The sequence below is a fragment of the Oncorhynchus keta genome, chromosome 37, assembly GCF_023373465.1.
Source record: "Oncorhynchus keta strain PuntledgeMale-10-30-2019 chromosome 37, Oket_V2, whole genome shotgun sequence".
Taxonomy (NCBI): domain Eukaryota; kingdom Metazoa; phylum Chordata; class Actinopteri; order Salmoniformes; family Salmonidae; genus Oncorhynchus; species Oncorhynchus keta.
The window spans coordinates 27,620,327-27,646,213 of record NC_068457.1 but is presented as its reverse complement, the minus strand read 5'-3'; the positions used below and the strand labels follow the sequence as shown (position 1 = coordinate 27,646,213).

The following is a 25,887-nucleotide window of genomic DNA, read 5'->3' as shown; positions in this document are numbered from 1 at the left end:
TGAAGAGGTCTGGACTAACTGGGGAGAAGAGAAGAGAGGGGATAGTCAAGACAGGCAAAAGAAAGAGAGACAGTCTTAAGAGTCCTTGCTTGTAGTTGGACCAATAGAGAGACAGTCTTAAGAGTCCTTGCTTGTAGTTGGACCAATAGAGAGACAGTCTCAAGTGACTGAGTGAAACTTTAAGTGTCCTTGCTGTGTGTAGTTGGGGGGAAGAGAGAGAGGTAGAGGTGTTTTAAATCCTCTTTAGCTGTTCCATTTGCTCTGGGGTGTCTGGATGGAGAGGGAGAGAGAGGTGTCTATGACCCGGGGGGAGGGAGGGAGAGGTGTCTGTGACCAGGGAGAGAGAGAGAGTCTGTGACCCGGGGGGAGAGAGGGAGAGGTGTCCGTAACCACAGGGACTGTGACAGGAGCTTGTGTGTGGTCTAAGGAGTCAGCGCCGGTCTGAGAGGGGCTGGTCTGTAGAGAGGAGACTCCTTCCTCTGGCTCTGCTCTCTATTATAGAGGATTACCCAATACAGAAACATCTCTCTGTTACAGGGGATTACCCTGAGAGAAACGGCTCTCTGTTATACAACTTCTGTCCAGAGACTGAAAATTGACCGTACAGAGACAGAAGGAGAACTTTGAACACAAAAGAGACTAAGATACAGCATTGAACCAGAGGATGCAGAAGATGCTTGCTGCCGGTGTTGGAATGATGCTGGTGTTGGTGAGGTTGAACTTAGGAATGCCAAACAAGGTTCAAGATGATCCCAGCTCTCTCAGGGTAAGTGTCCGGTGTCTATGCACTTCATTTCTGTATGGCTTCAATGTCCAGACCAGGCACTGTTTCATCTGCAACTCATGTTCTGCTCAGGCTCTATTCTGTGGATTCAATGCATCGTCATCAAGAAGCTATTTATTAATAACCGGTATGTCATCAAATGGGGACACGTGTCTCCCACTGGAGGCACCAGGTTTCTTTGTGTTCTTATGAACTGAATCAACTCTCCTTACAACTCACCATGTGAGCTAATACAACTAGCGCTGACCAGTTGGCAGGGGCGTAGAGACACACACACACAACCTGTGAGCTGTCCATGAACATCAGAGCTGACATGGTCTAATGAGCAGTGTGTGTGTGTGTGTGTGTGTGTGTGTGTGGTGTAATGAGTGTGTGTGTGTGTGTGTGTGTGTGTGTGTGTGTGTGTGTGTGTGTGTGTGTGTGTGTGTGTGTGTGAGAGTGTGTGCCTCTTATGTAAACGGTGCAAATGCATGCGTCACCGTTAACAAGATCTCACTGACCTGGAAAGAGGAGCGTTTGAACTTCCTAAATTATCAAACACTTCTCTCTCTTTCTCTTGCTCTTCTTCGCTCTCTCCTCTCTCTTGTTCGCTGTCTGTCTTCCCCCCACTCACTCTCCTGATATCTCTCCCCTTGGGGACCTGCTTTCCCCTGGGTCTAAATTGCAGAAGAGGGAAAAGAAAACTCCTTGTCTGTCTGGTTTACGAGGAAGCAGCCAGCTACACCCTAACGTCACAATCCTCACATAGAGGAAGCATCCAGCTACAGCCTAACGACACAATCCTCACATAGAGGAAGCATCCAGCTACACCCTAACATCACAATCCTCACATAGAGGAAGCATCCAGCTACACCCTAACATCACAATCCTCACATAGAGGAAGCATCCAGCTACACCCTAACGTCACAATCCTCACATAGAGGAAGCAGCCAGCTACACCCTAATGACACAATCCTCACATAGAGGAAGCAGCCAGCTACACCCTAACGACACAATCCTCACATAGAGGAAGCAGCCAGCTACACCCTAACGACACAATCCTCACATAGAGGAAGCATCCAGCCACACCCTAACATCACAATCCTCACATAGAGGAAGCATCCAGCTACACCCTAACGACACAATCCTCACATAGAGGAAGCATCCAGCTACACCCTAACATCACAATCCTCACATAGAGGAAGCATCCAGCTACACCCTGACGTCACAATCCTCACATAGAGGAAGCATCCAGCTACACCCTGACGTCACAATCCTCACATAGAGGAAGCATCCAGCTACACCCTAACGTCACAATCCTCACATAGAGGAAGCATCCAGCTACACCCTAACGTCACAATCCTCACATAGAGGAAGCATCCAGCTACACCCTAACGTCACAATCCTCACATAGAGGAAGCATCCAGCTACACCCTAACGACACAATCCTCACATAGAGGAAGCATCCAGCTACACCCTAACGTCACAATCTCACATAGAGGAACCATCCAGCTACACCCTAACGTCACAATCCTCACATAGAGGAAGCATCCAGCTACACCCTAACATCACAATCCTCACATAGAGGAAGCATCCAGCTACACCCTGACGTCACAATCCTCACATAGAGGAAGCATCCAGCTACACCCTAACGTCACAATCCTCACATAGAGGAAGCATCCAGCTACACCCTAACGTCACAATCCTCACATAGAGGAAGCATCCAGCTACACCCTGACATCACAATCCTCACATAGAGGAAGCATCCAGCTACACCCTAACGTCACAATTCTCACATAGAGGAACCATCCAGCTACACCCTAACGTCACAATCCTCACATAGAGGAAGCATCCAGCTACACCCTAACATCACAATCCTCACATAGAGGAAGCATCCAGCTACACCCTAACGTCACAATCCTCACATAGAGGAAGCATCCAGCTACACCCTGACGTCACAATCCTCACATAGAGGAAGCATCCAGCTACACCCTAACGTCACAATCCTCACATAGAGGAAGCATCCAGCTACACCCTGACATCACAATCCTCACATAGAGGAAGCAGCCAGCTACACCCTAACGTCACAATCCTCACATAGAGGAAGCATCCAGCTACACCCTAATGACACAATCCTCACATAGAGGAAGCAGCCAGCTACACCCTAACGACACAATCCTCACATAGAGGAAGCAGCCAGCTACACCCTAACGACACAATCCTCACATAGAGGAAGCATCCAGCCACACCCTAACATCACAATCCTCACATAGAGGAAGCATCCAGCTACACCCTAACGACACAATCCTCACATAGAGGAAGCATCCAGCTACACCCTAACATCACAATCCTCACATAGAGGAAGCATCCAGCTACACCCTAACGTCACAATCCTCACATAGAGGAAGCATCCAGCTACACCCTGACGTCACAATCCTCACATAGAGGAAGCATCCAGCTACACCCTAACGTCACAATCCTCACATAGAGGAAGCATCCAGCTACACCCTGACGTCACAATCCTCACATAGAGGAAGCATCCAGCTACACCCTAACGTCACAATCCTCACATAGAGGAAGCATCCAGCTACACCCTAACGACACAATCCTCACATAGAGGAAGCATCCAGCTACACCCTAACGTCACAATCCTCACATAGAGGAACCATCCAGCTACACCCTAACGTCACAATCCTCACATAGAGGAAGCATCCAGCTACACCCTAACGTCACAATCCTCACATAGAGGAAGCATCCAGCTACACCCTAACGACACAATCCTCACATAGAGGAAGCATCCAGCTACACCCTAACGACACAATCCTCACATAGAGGAAGCATCCAGCTACAACCTAACGTCACAATCCTCACATAGAGGAAGCATCCAGCTACACCCTAACGTCACATTCCTCACATAGAGGAAGCATCCAGCTACACCCTAACGTCACAATCCTCACATAGAGGAAGCATCCAGCTACACCCTAACGTCACAATCCTCACATAGAGGAAGCATCCAGCTACACCCTAACGTCACAATCCTCACATAGAGGAAGCATCCAGCTACACCCTAACGACACAATCCTCACATAGAGGAAGCATCCAGCTACACCCTAACGTCACAATCCTCACATAGAGGAAGCATCCAGCTACACCCTAACGTCACATTCCTCACATAGAGGAAGCATCCAGCTACACCCTAACGTCACAATCCTCACATAGAGGAAGCATCCAGCTACACCCTAACGTCACAATCCTCACATAGAGGAAGCATCCAGCTACACCCTAACGTCACAATCCTCACATAGAGGAAGCATCCAGCTACACCCTAACGTCACAATCCTCACATAGAGGAAGCATCCAGCTACACCCTAACGTCACAATCCTCACATAGAGGAAGCATCCAGCTACACCCTAACGTCACAATCCTCACATAGAGGAAGCATCCAGCTACACCCTAACGTCACAATCCTCACATAGAGGAAGCATCCAGCTACACCCTAACGTCACAATCCTCACATAGAGGAAGCATCCAGCTACACCCTAACGTCACAATCCTCACATAGAGGAAGCATCCAGCTACACCCTAACGTCACAATCCTTACATAGAGGAAGCATCCAGCTACACCCTAACGTCACAATCCTCACATAGAGGAAGCATCCAGCTACACCCTAACGTCACAATCCTCACATAGAGGAAGCATCCAGCTACACCCTGACGTCACAATCCTCACATAGAGGAAGCATCCAGCTACACCCTGACGTCACAATCCTCACATAGAGGAAGCATCCAGCTACACCCTAACGACATCACAATCCTCACATAGAGGAAGCATCCAGCTACACCCTAGAGGAAGCATCCAGCTACACACGTCACAATCCTCACATAGAGGAAGCATCCAGCTACACCCTAACGTCACAATCCTCACATAGAGGAAGCATCCAGCTACACCCTAACTCACACCTCACTAGAGGAAACGTCACAATCCAATCCTCACATAGAGGAAGCATCCAGCATCCAGCTACACCCTAACGTCACAATCCTCACATAGAGGAAGCATCCAGCTACACCCTAACGTCACAATCCTCACATAGAGGAAGCATCCAGCTACACCCTAACGACACATCCTCACATAGAGGAAGCATCCAGCTACACCCTAACGTCACAATCCTCACATAGAGGAAGCATCCAGCTACACCCTAACGTCACAATCCTCACATAGAGGAAGCATCCAGCTACACCCTAACGTCACAATCCTCACATAGAGGAAGCATCCAGCTACACCCTAACGTCACAATCCTCACATAGAGGAAGCATCCAGCTACACCCTAACGTCACAATCCTCACATAGAGGAAGCATCCAGGAAGCATCCAGCTACACCCTAACGTCACAATCCTCACATAGAGGAAGCATCCAGCTACACCCTAACGTCACAATCCTCACATAGAGGAAGCATCCAGCTACACCCTGACTCACAATCCTTAGAGGAAGCATCCAGCTAACTCTCCTCACACATTGAACAGATCCGGCTCATGTCTACAACGACTGGAAGAAATGAAAGCAAACTGTTTCTGTTTGACATGTTTCATATTACACGACAGTCCCTTTTCTCAGCCTCTCCTCTGACCCGGCCTCTCTCCTCTCTGTTTCTGTTTGACATGTTTCATATTACACGACAGTCCCTTTTCTCAGCCTCTCCTCTGACCCGGCCTCTCTCCTCTCTGTTGTTTATTCAACTCTCCATCTGTTCTGTGGGTTTCCCTTCCCGTCTCATAAATGAATGGAAGTCCCTTATTCCCTCGTTATTTGTCTTTCTCAACAAATTCGACCGCACCCTTTTTATATTGTAAATGTTTAAAAGGTTATTGTGATTTTGAACTTTTACAATTGGCAACAATAGACTATTTAAATTGCAACATTTTGTTGTTAAATTGACATTACACCAACACAGTCATAATGTAATGTCTTAGTTTTTTGGGGTAATAGTGTGCAGAGAGTGAATGTAGTGTAAATATGATCTGAACAGTATAAGTGGAGGCAGGGAAGAAGCCACAGCTCCATAGGACTGGTCAGCTGTAATAACAGACGGGTCTCCTCCAATGTGTTTGGAGTTGTACACATGACTGTTCCCTCTCTCCATGTTGGCCTGTAGGGCACTGAGAGAGAACACACAACACACCTTTAGCAATTATTGTGGTCGGATTTTCTGACCTGCTTGTTGTCTGCAGTAACACAGTATATTAGTTAGTGATCTACCTGCTTGTTGTCTGCAGTAACACAGTATATTAGTTAGTGATCTACCTGCTTGTTATCTGCAGTAACACAGTATATTAGTTAGTGATCTACCTGCTTGTTGTCTGCAGTAACACAGTATATTAGTTAGTGATCTACCTGCTTGTTATCTGCAGTAACACAGTATATTAGTTAGTGATCTACCTGCTTGTTGTCTGCAGTAACACAGTATATTAGTTAGTGATCTACCTGCTTGTTGTCTGCAGTACACAGTATATTAGTTAGTGACAGTATCCACTAGTTAGTGATCTACCTGCTTGTTGTCTGCAGTAACACAGTATATTAGTTAGTGATCTACCTGCTTGTTGTCTGCAGTAACACAGTATATTAGTTAGTGATCTACCTGCTTGTTATCTGCAGTAACACAGTATATTAGTTAGTGATCTACCTGCTTGTTATCTGCAGTAACACAGTATATTAGTTAGTGATCTACCTGCTTGTTGTCTGCAGTAACACAGTATATTAGTTAGTGATCTACCTGCTTGTTGTCTGCAGTAACACAGTATATTAGTTAGTGATCTACCTGCTTGTTGTCTGCAGTAACACAGTATATTAGTTAGTGATCTACCTGCTTGTTGTCTGCAGTAACACAGTATATTAGTTAGTGATCTACCTGCTTGTTGTCTGCAGTAACACAGTATATTAGTTAGTGATCTACCTGCTTGTTATCTGCAGTAACACAGTATATTAGTTAGTGATCTACCTGCTTGTTGTCTGCAGTAACACAGTATATTAGTTAGTGATCTACCTGCTTGTTGTCTGCAGTAACACAGTATATTAGTTAGTGATCTACCTGCTTGTTGTCTGCAGTAACACAGTATATTAGTTAGTGATCTACCTGCTTGTTATCTGCAGTAACACAGTATATTAGTTAGTGACCTACCTGCTTGTTATCTGCAGTAACACAGTATATTAGTTAGTGATCTACCTGCTTGTTGTCTGCAGTAACACAGTATATTAGTTTGTGATCTACCTGCTTGTTGTCTGCAGTAACACAGTATATTAGTTAGTGATCTACCTGCTTGTTGTCTGCAGTAACACAGTATATTAGTTAGTGATCTACCTGCTTGTTATCTGCAGTAACACAGTATATTAGTTAGTGATCTACCTGCTTGTTATCTGCAGTAACACAGTATATTAGTTAGTGATCTACCTGCTTGTTGTCTGCAGTAACACAGTATATTAGTTAGTGATCTACCTGCTTGTTGTCTGCAGTAACACAGTATATTAGTTAGTGATCTACCTGCTTGTTGTCTGCAGTAACACAGTATATTAGTTAGTGACATAACTGATTGTCTGCAGTAACACAGTATATTAGTTAGTGATCTACCTGCTTGTTATCTGCAGTAACACAGTATATTAGTTAGTGATCTACCTGCTTGTTATCTGCAGTAACACAGTATATTAGTTAGTGATCTACCTGCTTGTTATCTGCAGTAACACAGTATATTAGTTAGTGATCTACCTGCTTGTTGTCTGCAGTAACACAGTATATTAGTTAGTGATCTACCTGCTTGTTGTCTGCAGTAACACAGTATATTAGTTAGTGATCTACCTGCTTGTTGTCTGCAGTAACACAGTATATTAGTTAGTGACATAACTGATTGTCTGCAGTAACACAGTATATTAGTTAGTGATCTACCTGCTTGTTATCTGCAGTAACACAGTATATTAGTTAGTGACATAACTGATTGTCTGCAGTAACACAGTATATTAGTTAGTGATCTACCTGCTTGTTGTCTGCAGTAACACAGTATATTAGTTAGTGATCTACCTGCTTGTTGTCTGCAGTAACACAGTATATTAGTTAGTGATCTACCTGCTTGTTATCTGCAGTAACACAGTATATTAGTTAGTGATCTACCTGCTTGTTATCTGCAGTAACACAGTATATTAGTTAGTGATCTACCTGCTTGTTGTCTGCAGTAACACAGTATATTAGTTAGTGATCTACCTGCTTGTTGTCTGCAGTAACACAGTATATTAGTTAGTGATCTACCTGCTTGTTGTCTGCAGTAACACAGTATATTAGTTAGTGACCTAACTGATTGTTATCTGCAGTAGTACTGTATATTAGTTAGTGATCTACCTGCTTATTATCTGCAGTAGTACTGTATATTTGTTCGTTTGTGGCCTACCTGCTTGTTATCTGCATTAGCATGTGCAGCAGCAGTTGTAATCGTGTCTCTGTGGGAAACAGTAGCTATGTCTCCTAATATTCTGTTGTCTCTCCTCCATCCTCTGCTCCATGGGAAGGAGGAGGCTTGTCTTCTCATAGCTCCTAGAGCTCCTCAACAGGTGGACCCTGGGAACTCCTGCCCCCACTACCCCTTAATGTCACCCCAGCCAACTCCACATTCGCAGCTGCTATGTTGTCTATGGGCTGATGCCAGGGGATCTACTGTGCATTTGGGGTACAATGGGCATCCTCTCATCCCAGTTATGAACAGTCATGGGAATGAGAAGAAGTAATGATTACACACGTAGTACTACAATACTGTAGTACTATAAAACTGTAGTACTATTATACTGTAGTTCTACAATATTGTAGTACTATAATACTACAATACTGTAGTACTATAATACTGTAGTACTACAATACTGTGGTGCTATAATACTGTAATGCTATAATACTACATTACCACAGTACTATAATACTACAATACTGTAGTACTATAATACCACAATACTGCAGAACTATAATACTACAATACTGTGGTACTATAATACTACAATAACATAGTACTATAATACTACACTACCTTAGTACTATAATACTGTAGTACTATACTATGTAATGCTATAATACTGTAGTACTTTAATACTACAATACAGTGGTACTATAATACTGTAGTGATATAATACTATAATACACAGAAGCACTGATTTGTACTTTTGTATCTGTTGTGATCTAAATGATCTAAATGATGATAGTCTTAAATCCCAGGACAGCTGTTAATGGTCTGTGGGACCTGGCTTTGGGCAATAATAGCACAGTCAGAGGTGGATGTGAGTGTGAGGAGTCAGACTGACTTGCATGTATCATCAGCTCAGTCCAGTCCTTGTAAACCGGCCTCAATCGCATCTAAAGTTAATCCTGACTTGGATGTAAGAGTGCTGCCCTCTTGTGGTGAGACTGTTGACTCTCACAAACCAACTAACAATATTTTACCATAGCAGCGTGTTGGAGCTTATTTTCTATCCTGTCTTTAAAACAACATATATCATTAAATGTTTTGTGTCCTCTTCCTCTGCTCCCTGCAGGTGATCAACCAGGAGAAGTGGGAGAGGGATGTGCGTTCGGCCTCCAGTCTGGACGAGCTGCTCATGCTGACAGATTTCCCTGACTGGAAGCTGTGGAAGTGTCGTCTAAAACTCAAACACCTGGAGACGTCTCCCTCATCCTCTTCCTCTCAGCAGCCCAACCACCGTTCCTCCTCCTCCTCCTCCTCCTCCGCTGGGTCACACCGCTCCACGCGCTACGCTGTAGCATCCTACAGCCTGGAGATACTCAAAGGTATGTGGGTTCGAAACCTGGGTCTCCACAAAACTGTGTTGGCTCTCTAAGCTAAAGCTTTGGTATTGTTTGTTGAGCTATGCTGCTGGGTCCTACAGCCTCGGGATACTCAAAGGTATGTGGGTTCGAAACCCGGGTCTCCTCAAAACTGTGTTGGCTCTCTAAGCTAAAGCTTTGGTATTGTTTGTTGAGCTATGCTGCTGGGTCCTACAGCCTCGGGATACTCAAAGGTATGTGGGTTCGAAACCCGGGTCTCCTCAAAACTGTGTAGGCTCTCTAAGCTAAGGCTCTCTAAGCTAAAGCTTTGGTATTGTTTGTTGAGCTATTCTGCTGGCTCCTGCAGCCTCGGGATACTCAGAGGTATGTGGGTTCAATATCTGCGTCTACTGTGCACTTGCTCAATGTGTTAGACCTCTGAGCTAAAGGCTGGGCATTATTCAATGTTCTCCCTGGAGATGGTCATAAAGTATGAGATAGACTGGTTTGAACCCTGGGTCTTCTCGAGACTGTGTTAACCCTCCAAGCAAAAGCCAAGACATTAATTCCAGGTTGCTAATGAATGTTTTGTGGTTAGAATGTGAGTGTACCCAGACGGTACCCAAGCAAGTCTCTATGGTTGCTATTAGTTTTGTTCTGTGTGTAACTATTGGTGTTGTGTGAATGTGATCCTTAGCCATAGATGATGAGTGGCAGAAGACCCAGTGCACGCCCAGAGAGACGTGTGTAGACGTGGCAAAGGAACTGGGCACCACGACCTCCATGTTCTTCAAGCCCCCCTGCGTGTCCGTCTTCAGGTGTAACGGATGCTGCAACAAAGAGGGTGTATCGTGCAGAAACACAAGTACTGCCTATGTTAATAAAACAGTGAGCATTTCCTCTTTAAATATCTGTTATAATATAAATAATAATAATATATGCCATTTAGCTGACGCTTTTATCCAAAGCGACTTACAGTCATGTGTGCATACATTCTACGTATGGGTGGTCCCGGGAATCGAACCCACTACCCTGGCGTTACAAGCGCCATGCTCTACCAACTGAGCTACAGAAGGACCATTAGAAGGTGTTAGAAGGTGTATTACAAATAAAACGCATTATTAATATTATTCTTAATAAATGGCAATCATTTCTGGCAGGGGTCGGCAACGGACAACAGGCAGCCCGCGGGCCCAAAGTTTTTAGTAAATAAATATATATTTTTTTAAATGTGTTTTTAGTTTTTGGTCAAAGAAATACCTTTAATATCCCCAATGTGTTTAATTTAGTAAATCTGTTCCCAAGTATTCCTACTAATTACAAAATAGATATTTAATCATGTCTCAATGTAATCAATGTATGAAATGATGTCTATTTTCAAATACAACCTCTTTTTGGATGTTAGTGGTGTACAACTGATTGTAACAATGTTCCGGCCCCCTGACCATCCGCTCCAACAAACATCACCCCGCGGCTATAATGGGGACCCTGACCATCCGCTCCAACAAACATCACCCCGCGGCTATAATGGGGACCCCTGACCATCCGCTCCAACAAACATCACCCCGCGGCTATAATGGGGACCCTGACCATCCGCTCCAACAAACATCACCCCGCGGCTATAATGGGGACCCTGACCATCCGCTCCAACAAACATCACCCCGCGGCTATAATGGGGACCCCTGACCATCCGCTCCAACAAACATCACCCCGCGGCTATAATGGGGACCCTGACCATCCGCTCCAACAAACATCACCCCGCGGCTATAATGGGGACCCTGACCATCCGCTCCAACAAACATCACCCCGCGGCTATAATGGGGACCCTGACCATCCGCTCCAACAAACATCACCCCGCGGCTATAATGGGGACCCCTGACCATCCGCTCCAACAAACATCACCCCGCGGCTATAATGGGGACCCTGACCATCCGCTCCAACAAACATCACCCCGCGGCTATAATGGGGACCCCTGACCATCCGCTCCAACAAACATCACCCCGCGGCTATAATGGGGACCCTGACCATCCGCTCCAACAAACATCACCCCGCGGCTATAATGGGGACCCCTGACCATCCGCTCCAACAAACATCACCCCGCGGCTATAATGGGGACCCTGACCATCCGCTCCAACAAACATCACCCCGCGGCTATAATGGGGACCCTGACCATCCGCTCCAACAAACATCACCCCGCGGCTATAATGGGGACCCTGACCATCCGCTCCAACAAACATCACCCCGCGGCTATAATGGGGACCCTGACCATCCGCTCCAACAAACATCACCCCGCGGCTATAATGGGGACCCTGACCATCCGCTCCAACAAACATCACCCCGCGGCTATAATGGGGACCCTGACCATCCGCTCCAACACACATCACCCCGCGGCTATAATGGGGACCCTGACCATCCGCTCCAACAAACATCACCCCGCGGCTATAATGGGGACCCTGACCATCCGCTCCAACAAACATCACCCCGCGGCTATAATGGGGACCCTGACCATCCGCTCCAACAAACATCACCCCGCGGCTATAATGGGGACCCTGACCATCCGCTCCAACAAACATCACCCCGCGGCTATAATGGGGACCCTGACCATCCGCTCCAACAAACATCACCCCGCGGCTATAATGGGGACCCTGACCATCCGCTCCAACAAACATCACCCCGCGGCTATAATGGGGACCCTGACCATCCGCTCCAACAAACATCACCCCGCGGCTATAATGGGGACCCTGACCATCCGCTCCAACACACATCACCCCGCGGCTATAATGGGGACCCTGACCATCCGCTCCAACAAACATCACCCCGCGGCTATAATGGGGACCCTGACCATCCGCTCCAACAAACATCACCCCGCGGCTATAATGGGGACCCTGACCATCCGCTCCAACAAACATCACCCCGCGGCTATAATGGGGACCCTGACCATCCGCTCCAACACACATCACCCCGCGGCTATAATGGGGACCCTGACCATCCGCTCCAACAAACATCACCCCGCGGCTATAATGGGGACCCTGACCATCCGCTCCAACAAACATCACCCCGCGGCTATAATGGGGACCCCTGACCATCCGCTCCAACAAACATCACCCCGCGGCTATAATGGGGACCCTGACCATCCGCTCCAACAAACATCACCCCGCGGCTATAATGGGGACCCTGACCATCCGCTCCAACAAACATCACCCCGCGGCTATAATGGGGACCCTGACCATCCGCTCCAACAAACATCCCCCCGCGGCTATAATGGGACCCCTGACCATCCGCTCCAACACACATCACCCCGCGGCTATAATGGGGACCCTGACCATCCGCTCCAACAAACATCACCCCGCGGCTATAGTTGGGGACCCTGACCATCCGCTCCAACAAACATCAACCCGCGGCTATAGTTGGGGACCCCTGACCATCCGCTCCATCCCACGGCTATAGTTGGGGACCCTGACCATCCGCTCCATCCCACGGCTATAATGGGGACCCTGACCATCCGCTCCATCCCACGGCTATAATGGGGACCCTGACCATCCACTCCATCCCGTGGCTATAGTTGGGGACCGCTGACCATCCGCTCCATCCCGCGGCTATAGTTGGGGACCCCTGACCATCCACTCCATCCCACGGCTATAGTTGGGGACCCCTGACCATCCGCTCCATCCCACGGCTATAGTTGGGGACCCCTGACCATCCGCTCCATCCCACGGCTATAGTTGGGGACCCCTGACCATCCGCTCCATCCCACGGCTATAGTTGGGGACCCCTGACCATCCACTCCATCCCGTGGCTATAGTTGGGGACCGCTGACCATCCGCTCCATCCCGCGGCTATAGTTGGGGACCCCTGACCATCCGCTCCAACAAAAATCATCCCGCGGCTATAGTTGGGGACCCCTGACCATCCGCTCCAACAAACATCATCCCGCGGCTATAGTTGGGGACCCCTGACCATCCACTCCATCCCGCGGCTATAGTTGGGGACCCCTGACCATCCGCTCCAACAAAAATCATCCCGCGGCTATAGTTGGGGACCCCTGACCATCCGCTCCAACAAACATCATCCCGCGGCTATAGTTGGGGACCCCTGACCATCTGCTCCATCCCGCAGCTATAGTTGGGGACCCCTGACCATCCACTCCATCCCGCGCCTATAGTTGGGGACCCCTGACCATCCGCTCCAACAAAATCACCCCGCGGTTATAGTTCCGGCCCCCTGACCATCCGCTCCAACAAACATCATCCCGCGCCTATAGTTGGGGACCCCTGACCATCCACTCCATCCCGCGCCTATAGTTGGGGACCCCTGACCATCCGCTCCATCCCGCGGCTATAGTTGGGGACCCCTGACCATCCGCTCCATCCCGCAGCTATAGTTGGGGACCCCTGACCATCCACTCCATCCCGCGCCTATAGTTGGGGACCCCTGACCATCCACTCCATCCCGCGCCTATAGTTGGGGACCCCTGACCATCCACTCCATCCCACGGCTATAGTTGGGGACCCCTGACCATCCGCTCCATCCCGTGGCTATAGTTGGGGACCCCTGACCATCCGCTCCATCCCATGGCTATAGTTGGGGACCCCTGACCATCCGCTCCATCCCGTGGCTATAGTTGGGGACCCCTGACCATCCACTCCATCCCACGGCTATAGTTGGGGACCCCTGACCATCCGCTCCATCCCGTGGCTATAGTTGGGGACCCCTGACCATCCGCTCCATCCCGTGGCTATAGTTGGGGACCCCTGACCATCCGCTCCATCCCGCGGCTATAGTTGGGGACCCCTGACCATCCGCTCCATCCCGCGGCTATAGTTGGGGACCCCTGACCATCCGCTCCATCCCGCGCCTATAGTTGGGGACCCCTGACCATCCGCTCCATCCCACGGCTATAGTTGGGGACCCCTGACCATCCACTCCATCCCGCGGCTATAGTTGGGGACCCCTGACCATCCGCTCCAATCCCGCGGCTATAGTTGGGGACCCCTGATTTATGTTTTAAGACAATTGTGATTATGATAAGTGCTCCTAAATGACAAGGATTTTGGAGAATGTGAATATATACAGAACGTACAGACTACGTAATGTACACTATGCACATCATTGGGCCATCAATGAGTCAAATAAAATACATCTCTCTGTATAAAGTGGATCGCTGAATCCAGAACCGGACTAATGTGATCTGACACTTTCCGTCCTGCAGCTGCTGAGCGTGATACCGTTCAAATACGGACCTGAGCCGGTGTTGATAAAGGTAGCCAATCACACAGAGTGTAAGTGTATGGAACCACCCCTGATCCGACGGCAAGCCCATATACGCTCTCACAGGAGGAACGGGTGAGTCCAGATGTACACACACACACACACACTCTCGCTAGTCGTACCCTTAGCACTGACCAGGCTGTGTGTTTGGTTGCAGGTGCTCTCCGATCGTCAGCTCTCTAAATCAGAGGACTCCAGGCGTCTGTGTGCCAGTGGGTTGATCTGGGACTGCATGGCCGACCGTTGTGTGTCCTACTCCTCCACTAAACAACCAGGTTAGTCTACCAGTGTATCCTACTCCTCCACTAAACAACCAGGTTAGTCTACCACTGTGTCCTACCCCTCCACTAAACAACCAGGTTAGTCTACCACTGTGTCCTACTCCTCCACTAAACAACCAGGTTAGTCTACCACTGTATCCTACCCCTCCACTAAACAACCAGGTTAGTCTACCACTGTGTCCTACCCCTCCACTAAACAACCAGGTTAGTCTACCACTGTGTCCTACTCCTCCACTAAACAACCAGGTTAGTCTACCACTGTATCCTACCCCTCCACTAAACAACCAGGTTAGTCTACCACTGTGTCCTACCCCTCCACTAAACAACCAGGTTAGTCTACCACTGTGTCCTACCCCTCCACTAAACAACCAGGTTAGTCTACCACTGTGTCCTACTCCTCCACTAAACAACCAGGTTAGTCTACCACTGTATCCTACCCCTCCACTAAACAACCAGGTTAGTCTACCACTGTATCCTACCTCTCCACTGAACAACCAGGTTAGTCTACCACTGTGTCCTACCCCTCCACTGAACAACCAGGTTAGTCTACCACTGTATCCTACCCCTCCACTGAACAACCAGGTTAGTCTACCACTGTATCCTACCCCTCCACTGAACAACCAGGTTAGTCTACCACTGTGTCCTACCCCTCCACTAAACAACCAGGTTAGTCTACCACTGTATCCTACCCCTCCACTAAACAACCAGGTTAGTCTACCACTGTGTCCTACTCCTCCACTAAACAACCAGGTTAGTCTACCACTGTATCCTACCCCTCCACTGAACAACCAGGTTAGTCTACCACTGTATCCTACCTCTCCACTGAACAACCAGGTTAGTCTACCACTGTATCCTACCCCTCCACTAAACAACCAGGTTAGTCTACCACTGTATCCTACCTCTCCACTGAACAACCAGGTTAGTCTACCACTGTGTCCTACCCCTCCACTAAACAACCAGGTTAGTCTGCCACTGTATCCTACCCCTCCACTAAACAACCAGGTTAGTCTACCACTGTGTCCTACTCCTCCACTGAACAACCAGGTTAGTCTACCACTGTGTCCTACCCCTCCACTGAACAACCAGGTTAGTCTACCACTGTGTCCTACCCCTCCACTGAACAACCAGGTTAGTCTACCACTGTGTCCTACCCCTCCACTGAACAACCAGGTTAGTCTACCACTGTATCCTACCCCTCCACTGAACAACCAGGTTAGTCTACCACTGTATCCTACCCCTCCACTGAACAACCAGGTTAGTCTACCACTGTGTCCTACCCCTCCACTGAACAACCAGGTTAGTCTACCACTGTATCCTACCCCTCCACTGAACAACCAGGTTAGTCTACCACTGTATCCTACCCCTCCACTAAACAACCAGGTTAGTCTACCACTGTATCCTACCCCTCCACTAAACAACCAGGTTAGTCTACCACTGTATCCTACCCCTCCACTGAACAACCAGGTTAGTCTACCACTGTATCCTACCCCTCCACTAAACAACCAGGTTAGTCTACCACTGTATCCTACCCCTCCACTAAACAACCAGGTTAGTCTACCACTGTATCCTACCCCTCCACTAAACAACCAGGTTAGTCTACCACTGTGTCCTACCCCTCCACTGAACAACCAGGTTAGTCTACCACTGTATCCTACCTCTCCACTGAACAACCAGGTTAGTCTACCACTGTGTCCTACCTCTCCACTGAACAACCAGGTTAGTCTACCACTGTATCCTACCTCTCCACTGAACAACCAGGTTAGTCTACCACTGTGTCCTACCCCTCCACTGAACAACCAGGTTAGTCTACCACTGTATCCTACCTCTCCACTGAACAACCAGGTTAGTCTACCACTGTGTCCTACCCCTCCACTAAACAACCAGGTTAGTCTACCACTGTGTCCTACCCCTCCACTAAACAACCAGGTTAGTCTACCACTGTATCCTACCTCTCCACTAAACAACCAGGTTAGTCTACCACTGTGTCCTACTCCTCCACTGAACAACCAGGTTAGTCTACCACTGTATCCTACCTCTCCACTGAACAACCAGGTTAGTCTACCACTGTATCCTACCCCTCCACTGAACAACCAGGTTAGTCTACCACTGGTAGATGTATCAACTATCCAGCCCAGTAGATGCACTAGATTTAGCTGGTATGCAGCACCGGGTTTGGGCAGTGTTTGCACTTTGGGGACCATTCCATTGTAATGCGCTGGGTGCTAAATCAGGGTGTTGTTCAGGATATTACATAGCCTCTGTAGGAAGTGGTTATTCTGATGGTTTGTTCTCGCTCCATTTTCCCTGGTCTGGTCCCTGTAGTAATATTAAGTCATTCCTATGTTTTTCTCTCTGTTTGTTCCAGACTTCTCTCCCAATATGAGAACGGTGGACTGTGACATAGATGTTGACAGGTGTGACTGTGTCCCAGACCACACTACACTGTCCCCACAGCCCACCCTAACCCAGGACCCAGACCATCCTACGCTGCAGGTCACCTGAACCATACTGCCTGTGCTAACAACAAACAGCACTTCATCCATGCCTCTTGCAGGTAGAATGCAACTTGAGACACACCCCTTTTGACTAGCTCAGTTGGTAGAGCATGGCGCTTGTAACGCCAGGGTAGTGGGTTCGATTCCCGGGACCACCCATACGTAGAATGTATGCACACATGACTGTAAGTCGCTTTGGATAAAAGCGTCTGCTAAATGGCATATATTATTATATTATTATTATTATATTATAAATGTATCAGCTGATGTTCAAGGTCTGAATGAATCAGTCCCTGATGTACATCAGAAATGTTTGGGTCCTCAGAGACCGTGGTTGAACAGCCATATTACAACATGTAATAACACCTTTTCATTCTTTTGATCCGCAGATGCCAGTGATACTCAGAAGAATATAACCTTTGACATCTGCTTGGCTTTGAAGTTTGGAAGCAGTGAAAAAGTTCATAATTTAATTTATATCGCTATTTATATATCTAACTTCAAATAAAATAGTTTATCTTTCTAACCTACATACATGACGTTTTACATGTTTTATTTACATATGTAAATTATTAGTAATTATATGCACTGAACATGTATTTTACGCTAAAGAACAATATTTTTGTAATAATTGCTTCCAACATTTTGTAAATATAATCGAAGTTTGTCCTTTTGGTGTCTATAATTCATATTTATAATTAAAGTTTTAACCGTTTTGTTCAAAGTTCTCTCACCTTGTTAAGTATAGGTCGGGAACAGGCCTGTTAACGGTGGGTCGCGACGTGTTAGAGCAAATGTATCATTATTTCATTCATTACTGGAATTGATTTGGCCAAGTACAAATGGTCTGTGTTCATTGCGCTCTCTGCTAAGCAGCTGTGTCAGTTTGGCAGCTGCGCGACTGAGAGGGAGAAGCCTGTGTGCTTCGTGGTTTACCGGATCTTTTTTCTGGCAGTTTTAATTGAAGATCACTCCGCAGCAGCAGATGATGCGCCGTCAGCCAATGACTTGGTATTCTCACTCGCCAGCTGTCATCAAATGTAGTCAAGCTAGCCATAAATTCCGACAGCTCAATCGTCATTAACCAGAAGGGGACTAGGGTTCCAATTTGGGAACACCCCCCCCCACGTTCAGCTGGAAGGTGGCGCATGGAACACAAAAATATTCCAAAAAATATTTAACCTCCACACATTAACAAGTCCAATGGCTCAAATGAAAGATAAACACCTTGTTTATCTACCCAGCAAGTCAGATTTCTAAAATGTTTTACGGCGAAAACATAGCACATATTTATATTAGATCACCACCGAAACAAAAGGCAAGCGGCGGCCATTTTGTCCCAGAAAAAAGAAAATTTAAAAGTAGGATTAAAAAATAAATAATTCACTAACCTTTTGAAAATCTTCATCAGATGACAGTAATATTACATGTTACACAGTACATTTTTTTTTTTCAATAATATGCCATTTATATCCATAAATCTCTGTTTACAATGACGACATTTCAAAAAATGCTACTCAAATGTCAGGAGAAATGATGATAGCTCCGACAGATAACGTCAGATAACAAGCAATAAACATGACTAAATATACATGTTCTACATATATTTACAAAGATACACTTCTTCTTAATGCAACCGCTGTATTACATTTATTTTTAACGTTACAGACATCGTTCACTGGGCTATACTATGAGTCAGCGCTCAGATATTAGCAGTATGTCTCCTCTACGTTTGGAGTCCACAGAAACACCAAATAACCACATAAATATTCCCTTACCTTTGATGTTCTTCCATCAGAAGACGTAGAAGGAGTCATACTTACCCAATACATCGTTTGGTTTCACGTTGTGTGTCTCTGTATTAGCACATGTTAACAGCTTCGGCTGAAATGCATCCAAAATGACTTCTGGTCCAGCACTCTTGCGCATCAAAACTTCCAATTTACATATTATATGTCCACTAAACTGGTCAAACAATGTGAAAAATCGAGCTTTATGATGTTTTTAGCATGTAGAACAAAGATCAGCGCGAACAGACAATCCGGCTTCTGCTGGATCATGGAAAAAGACGTACTCCAAATCGGCCGCGCGCAATAGAGTGCCTGTTTTTCAGAGGGACACGAGCAATTTCGCCCGCCAAACGTGCAGGGCTCGTGGGATTCTCACAATGAACGTGCCATTTGAAAGCTGACATCGCGCTGAACAGATAGAGACTCTTCCTGGATCGGTAGCTGCCTGGGAAGGGTTGGGGGCCATGACGTCAAAGTTGACCCAACTTTTCTCTTCACAAGAGAGAGTTTGGGAGAAAGGCTGCCCTGAGAGTTCTGCTTTACATACAGACATAATTTAAACGGTTTTAGAAACTTTAGAGTGTTTTCTATTCAATAATATTTTTTATATGCATATATTAGCAATTTTGGGAAAAAATATTTTCAGTTTACTATGGGTACGCACTTTCTCCAACGGGGGCAGTATAGAGGGGGAGCTCTAAGATTAAACTGAAATACAGCCATACGTTTCTTTCTCTTAGTTTCATACCAACTTTGAGAAATAACGAGGAGCGCACACAATGTATTTTGTCCAGGGAAGTGCTTAGTAATGAGACTCTCACATTAAAATAACACATCCTGAGCAAACATCCACAACATGATGGTAAACCCAGGGAGGTCTTTCAGAGCAGGGCTGAAATGCTTCAGGAAACGTCGCTTTGACAGTGGAAAAGTAAGTCAACTAGCTTGATGTCATTTTATAACAGGTACGCACAAATAAGGGAGTACAATCTGTCAAAGTAGTAACTTCGATGTGAGTTTCCCTTTCAAATAATTCCATTGTACACAGCTATTAACGTTAGTTAGATTGCTAATATTAGCCAAAGCAAGCAAGCTAGCTAGCTACTGTGCTACCCATAAGTTACAGTACTGTATATTTTGAATATAAAATGATCGGGCCTACTGCACAACTTAATGTAGAAATGATTGTTGAAAACAACAAGTCTAGGTTGGAACTGTTGCTGTTAAAATACAAGTAATCATTTTGATTCTGAACTGGAATAAAATGATTGATCTCGTATCTCTCTGGCGTACTTAAAAAACAAGTACAGAAACAGACTCCATGCTGTGCATGACCTCAGGGTTGCACTGTTAAAAACTGAACCCAGAATAGAAATGCTTGTTGAAAGCATCAACCAGCCACACACCTCTCATTAGAACTGTGTGTGTTTTCTGCTCTACAGCTGTGTGATGTGATCAGCTTATTCCAGTTCAGAATGAAAATTATTATATTTTAACAGCTACAGTTCCAACCTAGACAGATGAGTACAGTGCATTCGGAAAGTATTCAGACCCCTTCCCTTTTCTAACATTTGTTAAGTTACAGTCAAAAACACTCAAGTTACAGTCAGGCAAAAGACCGCTTCCTGCTGTAGTCTAAAATTGATTAAATAAATAAAAATCCTCATCAATCTATACCCAATACCCCATAATGACAAAGCAAAAGCAGGTCTTTAGAAATGTCCACCTGTGGTAAATTCAATTGATTGGACAATTGTCTATATATAAGGACCCACAGTTCATGTCAGAGCAAAAACCAAACCTTGAGGTCAAAGGAATTGTCTATAGAACTCCAAGACAGGATTGTGTTGAGGCACAGATCTGAGGAAATGTACCAAAAAATGTCTGCAGCATTGAAGGTCCCCAAGAACTGTCACGACTTCTGCCTAAGTCGATCCTGCTCCTTGTTCGGGCGGTGTTCGGCGGTCAGCCTTACCTCAGGTTTTCACCCCGAGAGTAACGGACAGGTGAAGAGAGTTAACCAGGATGTGGGAAGTTTTCTGAGGTCTGGTTCCTTGGCATCAGAGTCAGACAGAGGCTCCTGCGGTGGACGACTGGTTCCGGCGCGAGGAGGAAACATGGGACGCTGCACATGTCCACCTTCAGTGCGCCGTACTGTGCCAGAAAAGGGGAGCAGACCGTCACCGCAGTGAGGCCCCGGTGTTCGCACCAGGGGACAGGGTCTGACCCGAAACCTACCCCTCCGCCTGCTCTGTCGGAAGATGGGTCCGCGGTTTGTGGGGGTCATTTAAAGTCCTGAGGAGAGTGAACGAGGTATGTTACAGGTTACAGCTTCCCCCGATTACCATATTAACCCCTTGTTCCATGTGTCTCTCCTCAGGTCGGTGGTGGCTGGCCCGCTCCAGGAGTCTGTGGTGCGGGAGGTTCCTCCACCCCCTCTGAACATCAAGGGGCCCCGGCGTACTCCGTTCGATCCATACTGGATTCGAGACGTCGGGCCTTCAGTACATCGTGGACTGGGAGGGGTATAGTCCGGAGGAGAGATGCTGGGTTCCGGTGGACGACGTGTTGGATCCTTCTATGCTGCGAGATTTCCACCATCTCCATCCGGATCGCCCTCTGCCTCGCCCTCCGGGGCTTCCCGAAGTCGGTCCGCGCGTCAGCGAGGGTACTGTCACGACTTCTGAAAAAGTCGGTCCCGCTCCTTGTTCGGGCGGTGTTCGGCGGGCGACGTCACCGATCTTCTAGCCATCACTGATCCATTTTTCATTTTCCATTGGTTTTGTCTTGTCTTTCTTCACACCGGGTTAATATCCCATCAATTACATGTTGTGTATTTAACCCTCTGTTTCCCCTCATGTCCTTGTTGGAGATTGTTTGATTGTATGTTAGTGCTAGTATGTGTTGGTGCCCGACGGGTTTTGTACCCATTTTATTAATTTTTGTATATTTTGGTTTTTGGAGTTTGTTTGTGAGTTCTTATTAAATGACTCTGTTTATACCAAGTTTGTTCTCCTGCACCTGACTTCCCTGCCACCAACACGCACACCTTTCAAGAACACATTGGCCTCCATCATTCTTAAATGTAAGAAGTTTGGAAAGGGGGGATAGTCAGTTGAACAATTGAATGCATTCAACTGAAATGTGTCTTCCGCATTTAACCCAACCCCTCTGAATCGGAGAGGTGTGGGGGGACTGCCTTAATCGACATCCACATCATCGGTGCCTGGGGAATATCATCAGCTCGGGGATTCAATCCAGCAACCTTTCTGTTACTGGCCCAAAGCTACTACTCGCCAGGCTACCTGCGGCCCCAGGGGAGAAGGGTTTTGGTCAGGGAGGTGACCAAGAACCCGATGGTCACTCTGACAGAGCTTCAGAGTTTCTCTGTGGAGATGGGAGAACCTTCCAGAAGGATAACCATATCTGCAGCACTCCATCAATCAGGCCTTTATGGTAGAGTGGCCAGACGGAAGCCACTCAGTAAAATGCACATGACAGCTCGCTTAGTGTTTGCCAAAAGGCACCTAAAGGTGACCATGAGAAACAAGATTCTCTGAAACCAAGATTGAACTCTTTGGCCTGAATGACAAGCGTCACATCTGGAGGTAACCTGGCACCATCCCTACGGTGAAGCATGGTGGTGGAAGCATCCCAGAGACTGGGAGACTAGTCAGGATCAAGGCAAAGATAAAGAGAGGAAAGTACAGAGAGATCCTTGATGAAAACCTGCTCCAGAATGCTCAGGACCTCAGTCTGGGGCGAAGGTTCACCTTCCAACAAGACAACAACCCTAACCACACAGCCAAGACAATGCAGGAGTGGTTTCGGGGCAAGTCTCTGAATGTCCTTGAGTGACCCAGCCAGAGCTCTGACTTGAACCCGATTGAACATCTCTGGAGAGACCTGAAAATACAGTTGAAGTCAGATGTTTACACACACCTTAGCCAAAAACATTTAAACTCAGTTTTTCACAATTCCTGACATTTAATCCTAGTAAAAATGACCTGTCTTAGGCCAGTTAGGATCACCACTTCATTTTAAGAATGTGAAATGTCAGAATAATAGTTGATAGAATGATTTATTTCAGCTTTTATTTCTTTCATCACATTCCCAGTGGGTCAGAAGTTTACATACACTCAATTAGTATTTGGTAGCATTGCCTTTAATTTTTTTTACTTGGGTCAAACGTTTCGAGTAGCCTTCCACAAACTTCCCACAATAAGTTGGGTGAATTGTGGCCCATTCCTCCTGACAGAGCTGGTGTAACTGAGTCAGGTTTGTAGGCCTCCTTGCTCGCACACGCTTTTTCAGTTCTGGCCACACATTTTCTATAGGATTGAGGTCAGGGCTTGTGATGGCCACTCCAATACCTTGACTTTGTTGTCCTTAAGCCATTTTGCCACAACTTTGGAAGTATGCTTGGGGTCATTGTCCATTTGGAAGACCAATTTGCGACCAAGCTGTGATGTCTTGAGATGTTGCTTCAATATATCCACATACATTTCCGTCCTCATGAAGCCATCTATTTTGTGAAGGGCACCAGACCCTCCTGCAGCAAATCACCCCACAACATGATGCTGCACCCCCGTGCTTCACGGTTGGGATGGTATTATTTGGCTTGCAAGCCTCCCCCTTTTTCCTCCAAACATAACAATGGTCATTATGGCCAAACAGTTCTATTTTTGTTTCATCAGACGAGAGGACATTTCTCCAAAAAGTACGATCTTTGTCCCCATGTGCAGTTGCAAACCGTAGTCTGGCTTTTTTATGGCGGTTTTGGAGCAGTGGCCTCTTCCTTGCTGAGCGACCTTTCAGGTTTTGTTGATATAGGACTCGTTTTACTGTGGATATAGATACTTTTGCACCTGTTTCCTCCAGCATCTTCACAAGGTCCTTTGCTGCTGTTCTGGGATTGATTTGCACTTTTTGCACCAAAGTGTGTTCATCTCTAGGAGAAAGAATGTGTCTTCTTCCTGAGCGGTATGATGGCTGCGTGGTCCCATGGTGTTTATACTTGTGTACTATTGTTTGTTCAGATGAAGGTGGTACCTTCAGGTGTTTGGAAATTGCTCCCAAGGATGAACCAGACTTGTGGAGGTCTACAAAAACAAATTCTGAGGTCTTGGCTGATTTCTTTTGATTTTCCCATGGTGTCAAGCAAAGAGGCACTGAGTTTGAAGGGAGGCCTTAAAATACATCCACAGGTACACCTCCAATTGACTCAAATGATGTCAATTAGCCTATCAGAAGATTCTAAAGCCATGACATAATTTTCTGGAATTTTCCAAGCTGTTTAAAGGCACAGTCAACTTCTGACCCACTGGAATTGTGATACAGTGAATTATAAGTGAAATAATCTGTCTGTAACATTTGTTGGGAAAAGTACTTGTGCCATGCACAACGTAGATGTCCTAACCGACTTGCCAAAACTATAATTTGAAGTTTGTGAAGTGGTTGAAAATCGAGTTTTAATGACTCCAACCTAAGTGTATGTAAACTTCTGACTTCAACTGTAGCTGTGCAGCGACGCTCCCCATCCAACCTGACAGAGCTTTCGAGGATCTGCAGAGAAGAATGGGAGAAACTCCCCAAATACAGGGGTGCCAAGCTTGTAGCGTCATACCCAAAAAGACTTGAGGCTGTAATCGCTGCCAAAGTTGCTTCAACAAAGTACTGAGTAAAGGGTCTGAATGCTTATGTAATTTAAAAAAATATTTGCTAACATTTCTAAAACCCTTTTTTTGCTTTGTCGTTATGGGGTATTGTGTGTAGAATGATGAGGGGGAAAAACAATTTAATCCATTTTAGAATAAGGTTGTAACTTAACAAATGTGGAAAAAGTCAAGAGGTCTGAATTCTTTCAGAATGCGCTGTAAGAGTGTTTTTAATGGGGAAAAATAAACATGAATAGCTATTTATATTATATTTAATTGTTATTAGCTATTTGTCTATATTGCATGTGTTGTATGCATAAGGGCAGTGAAAAGTACCAATATTTATGTATAGTTGCATTTTTTCATAAGCGTAAATTAGGTCCCAGGCTGAAAAAGTTTAAGAACCCCAGATTTAGAGATGACATAACAACCATTCAACTGTGTTGTTCATGCCTCCGCGATACAGCGTTTTATAATGTTGTTTTTTTTAAATAGAAGAAACATGTTGATGTTGCTACGGCAACCAATTATTTCACAGAGACGATTTCAGAGCACTATCGTCTGTGTGCCAAAGTGCAGAATAAATTATGAATTTGCAAATGCTCAACACCTGTTGAATATGGCCGGTGTCAGTAAACTTTGGCAAAAAAAAAAGCGTAATTAAATTGTTGCCAGCACGGTTACAGGCACCAACGCTCTAGATGAAAACAGCCTAACCAGCTTTGCTACGATGAGTAACATGGTCAGAGTGAGGTGTTCTCTCGTTTGTGTCTGGAAGTAGCTCCCAAACTCGCTAAATGGCCAATCTGACAACGCTCTGAATTTACAAACGTTCAGAGCGCACTCTGG

General features: G+C 46.3%; 1 protein-coding gene across 1 annotated transcript; it reads left to right on the top strand.

Annotated features, from left to right (window-relative positions):
* The first annotated feature begins 450 nt into the window (after positions 1-450).
* LOC127916815 (vascular endothelial growth factor D-like) lies at positions 451-21,982 on the top strand. Its single transcript, XM_052500057.1, is given in 8 exon segments — positions 451-766; positions 9,319-9,571; positions 10,245-10,435; positions 14,757-14,890; positions 14,973-14,980; positions 14,983-15,090; positions 17,462-17,650; positions 17,981-21,982. Coding segments are annotated over 7 exon segments (933 nt in total). The 5' UTR covers positions 451-664; the 3' UTR covers positions 17,599-17,650; positions 17,981-21,982.
* Positions 21,983-25,887: the final 3,905 nt, after the last annotated feature.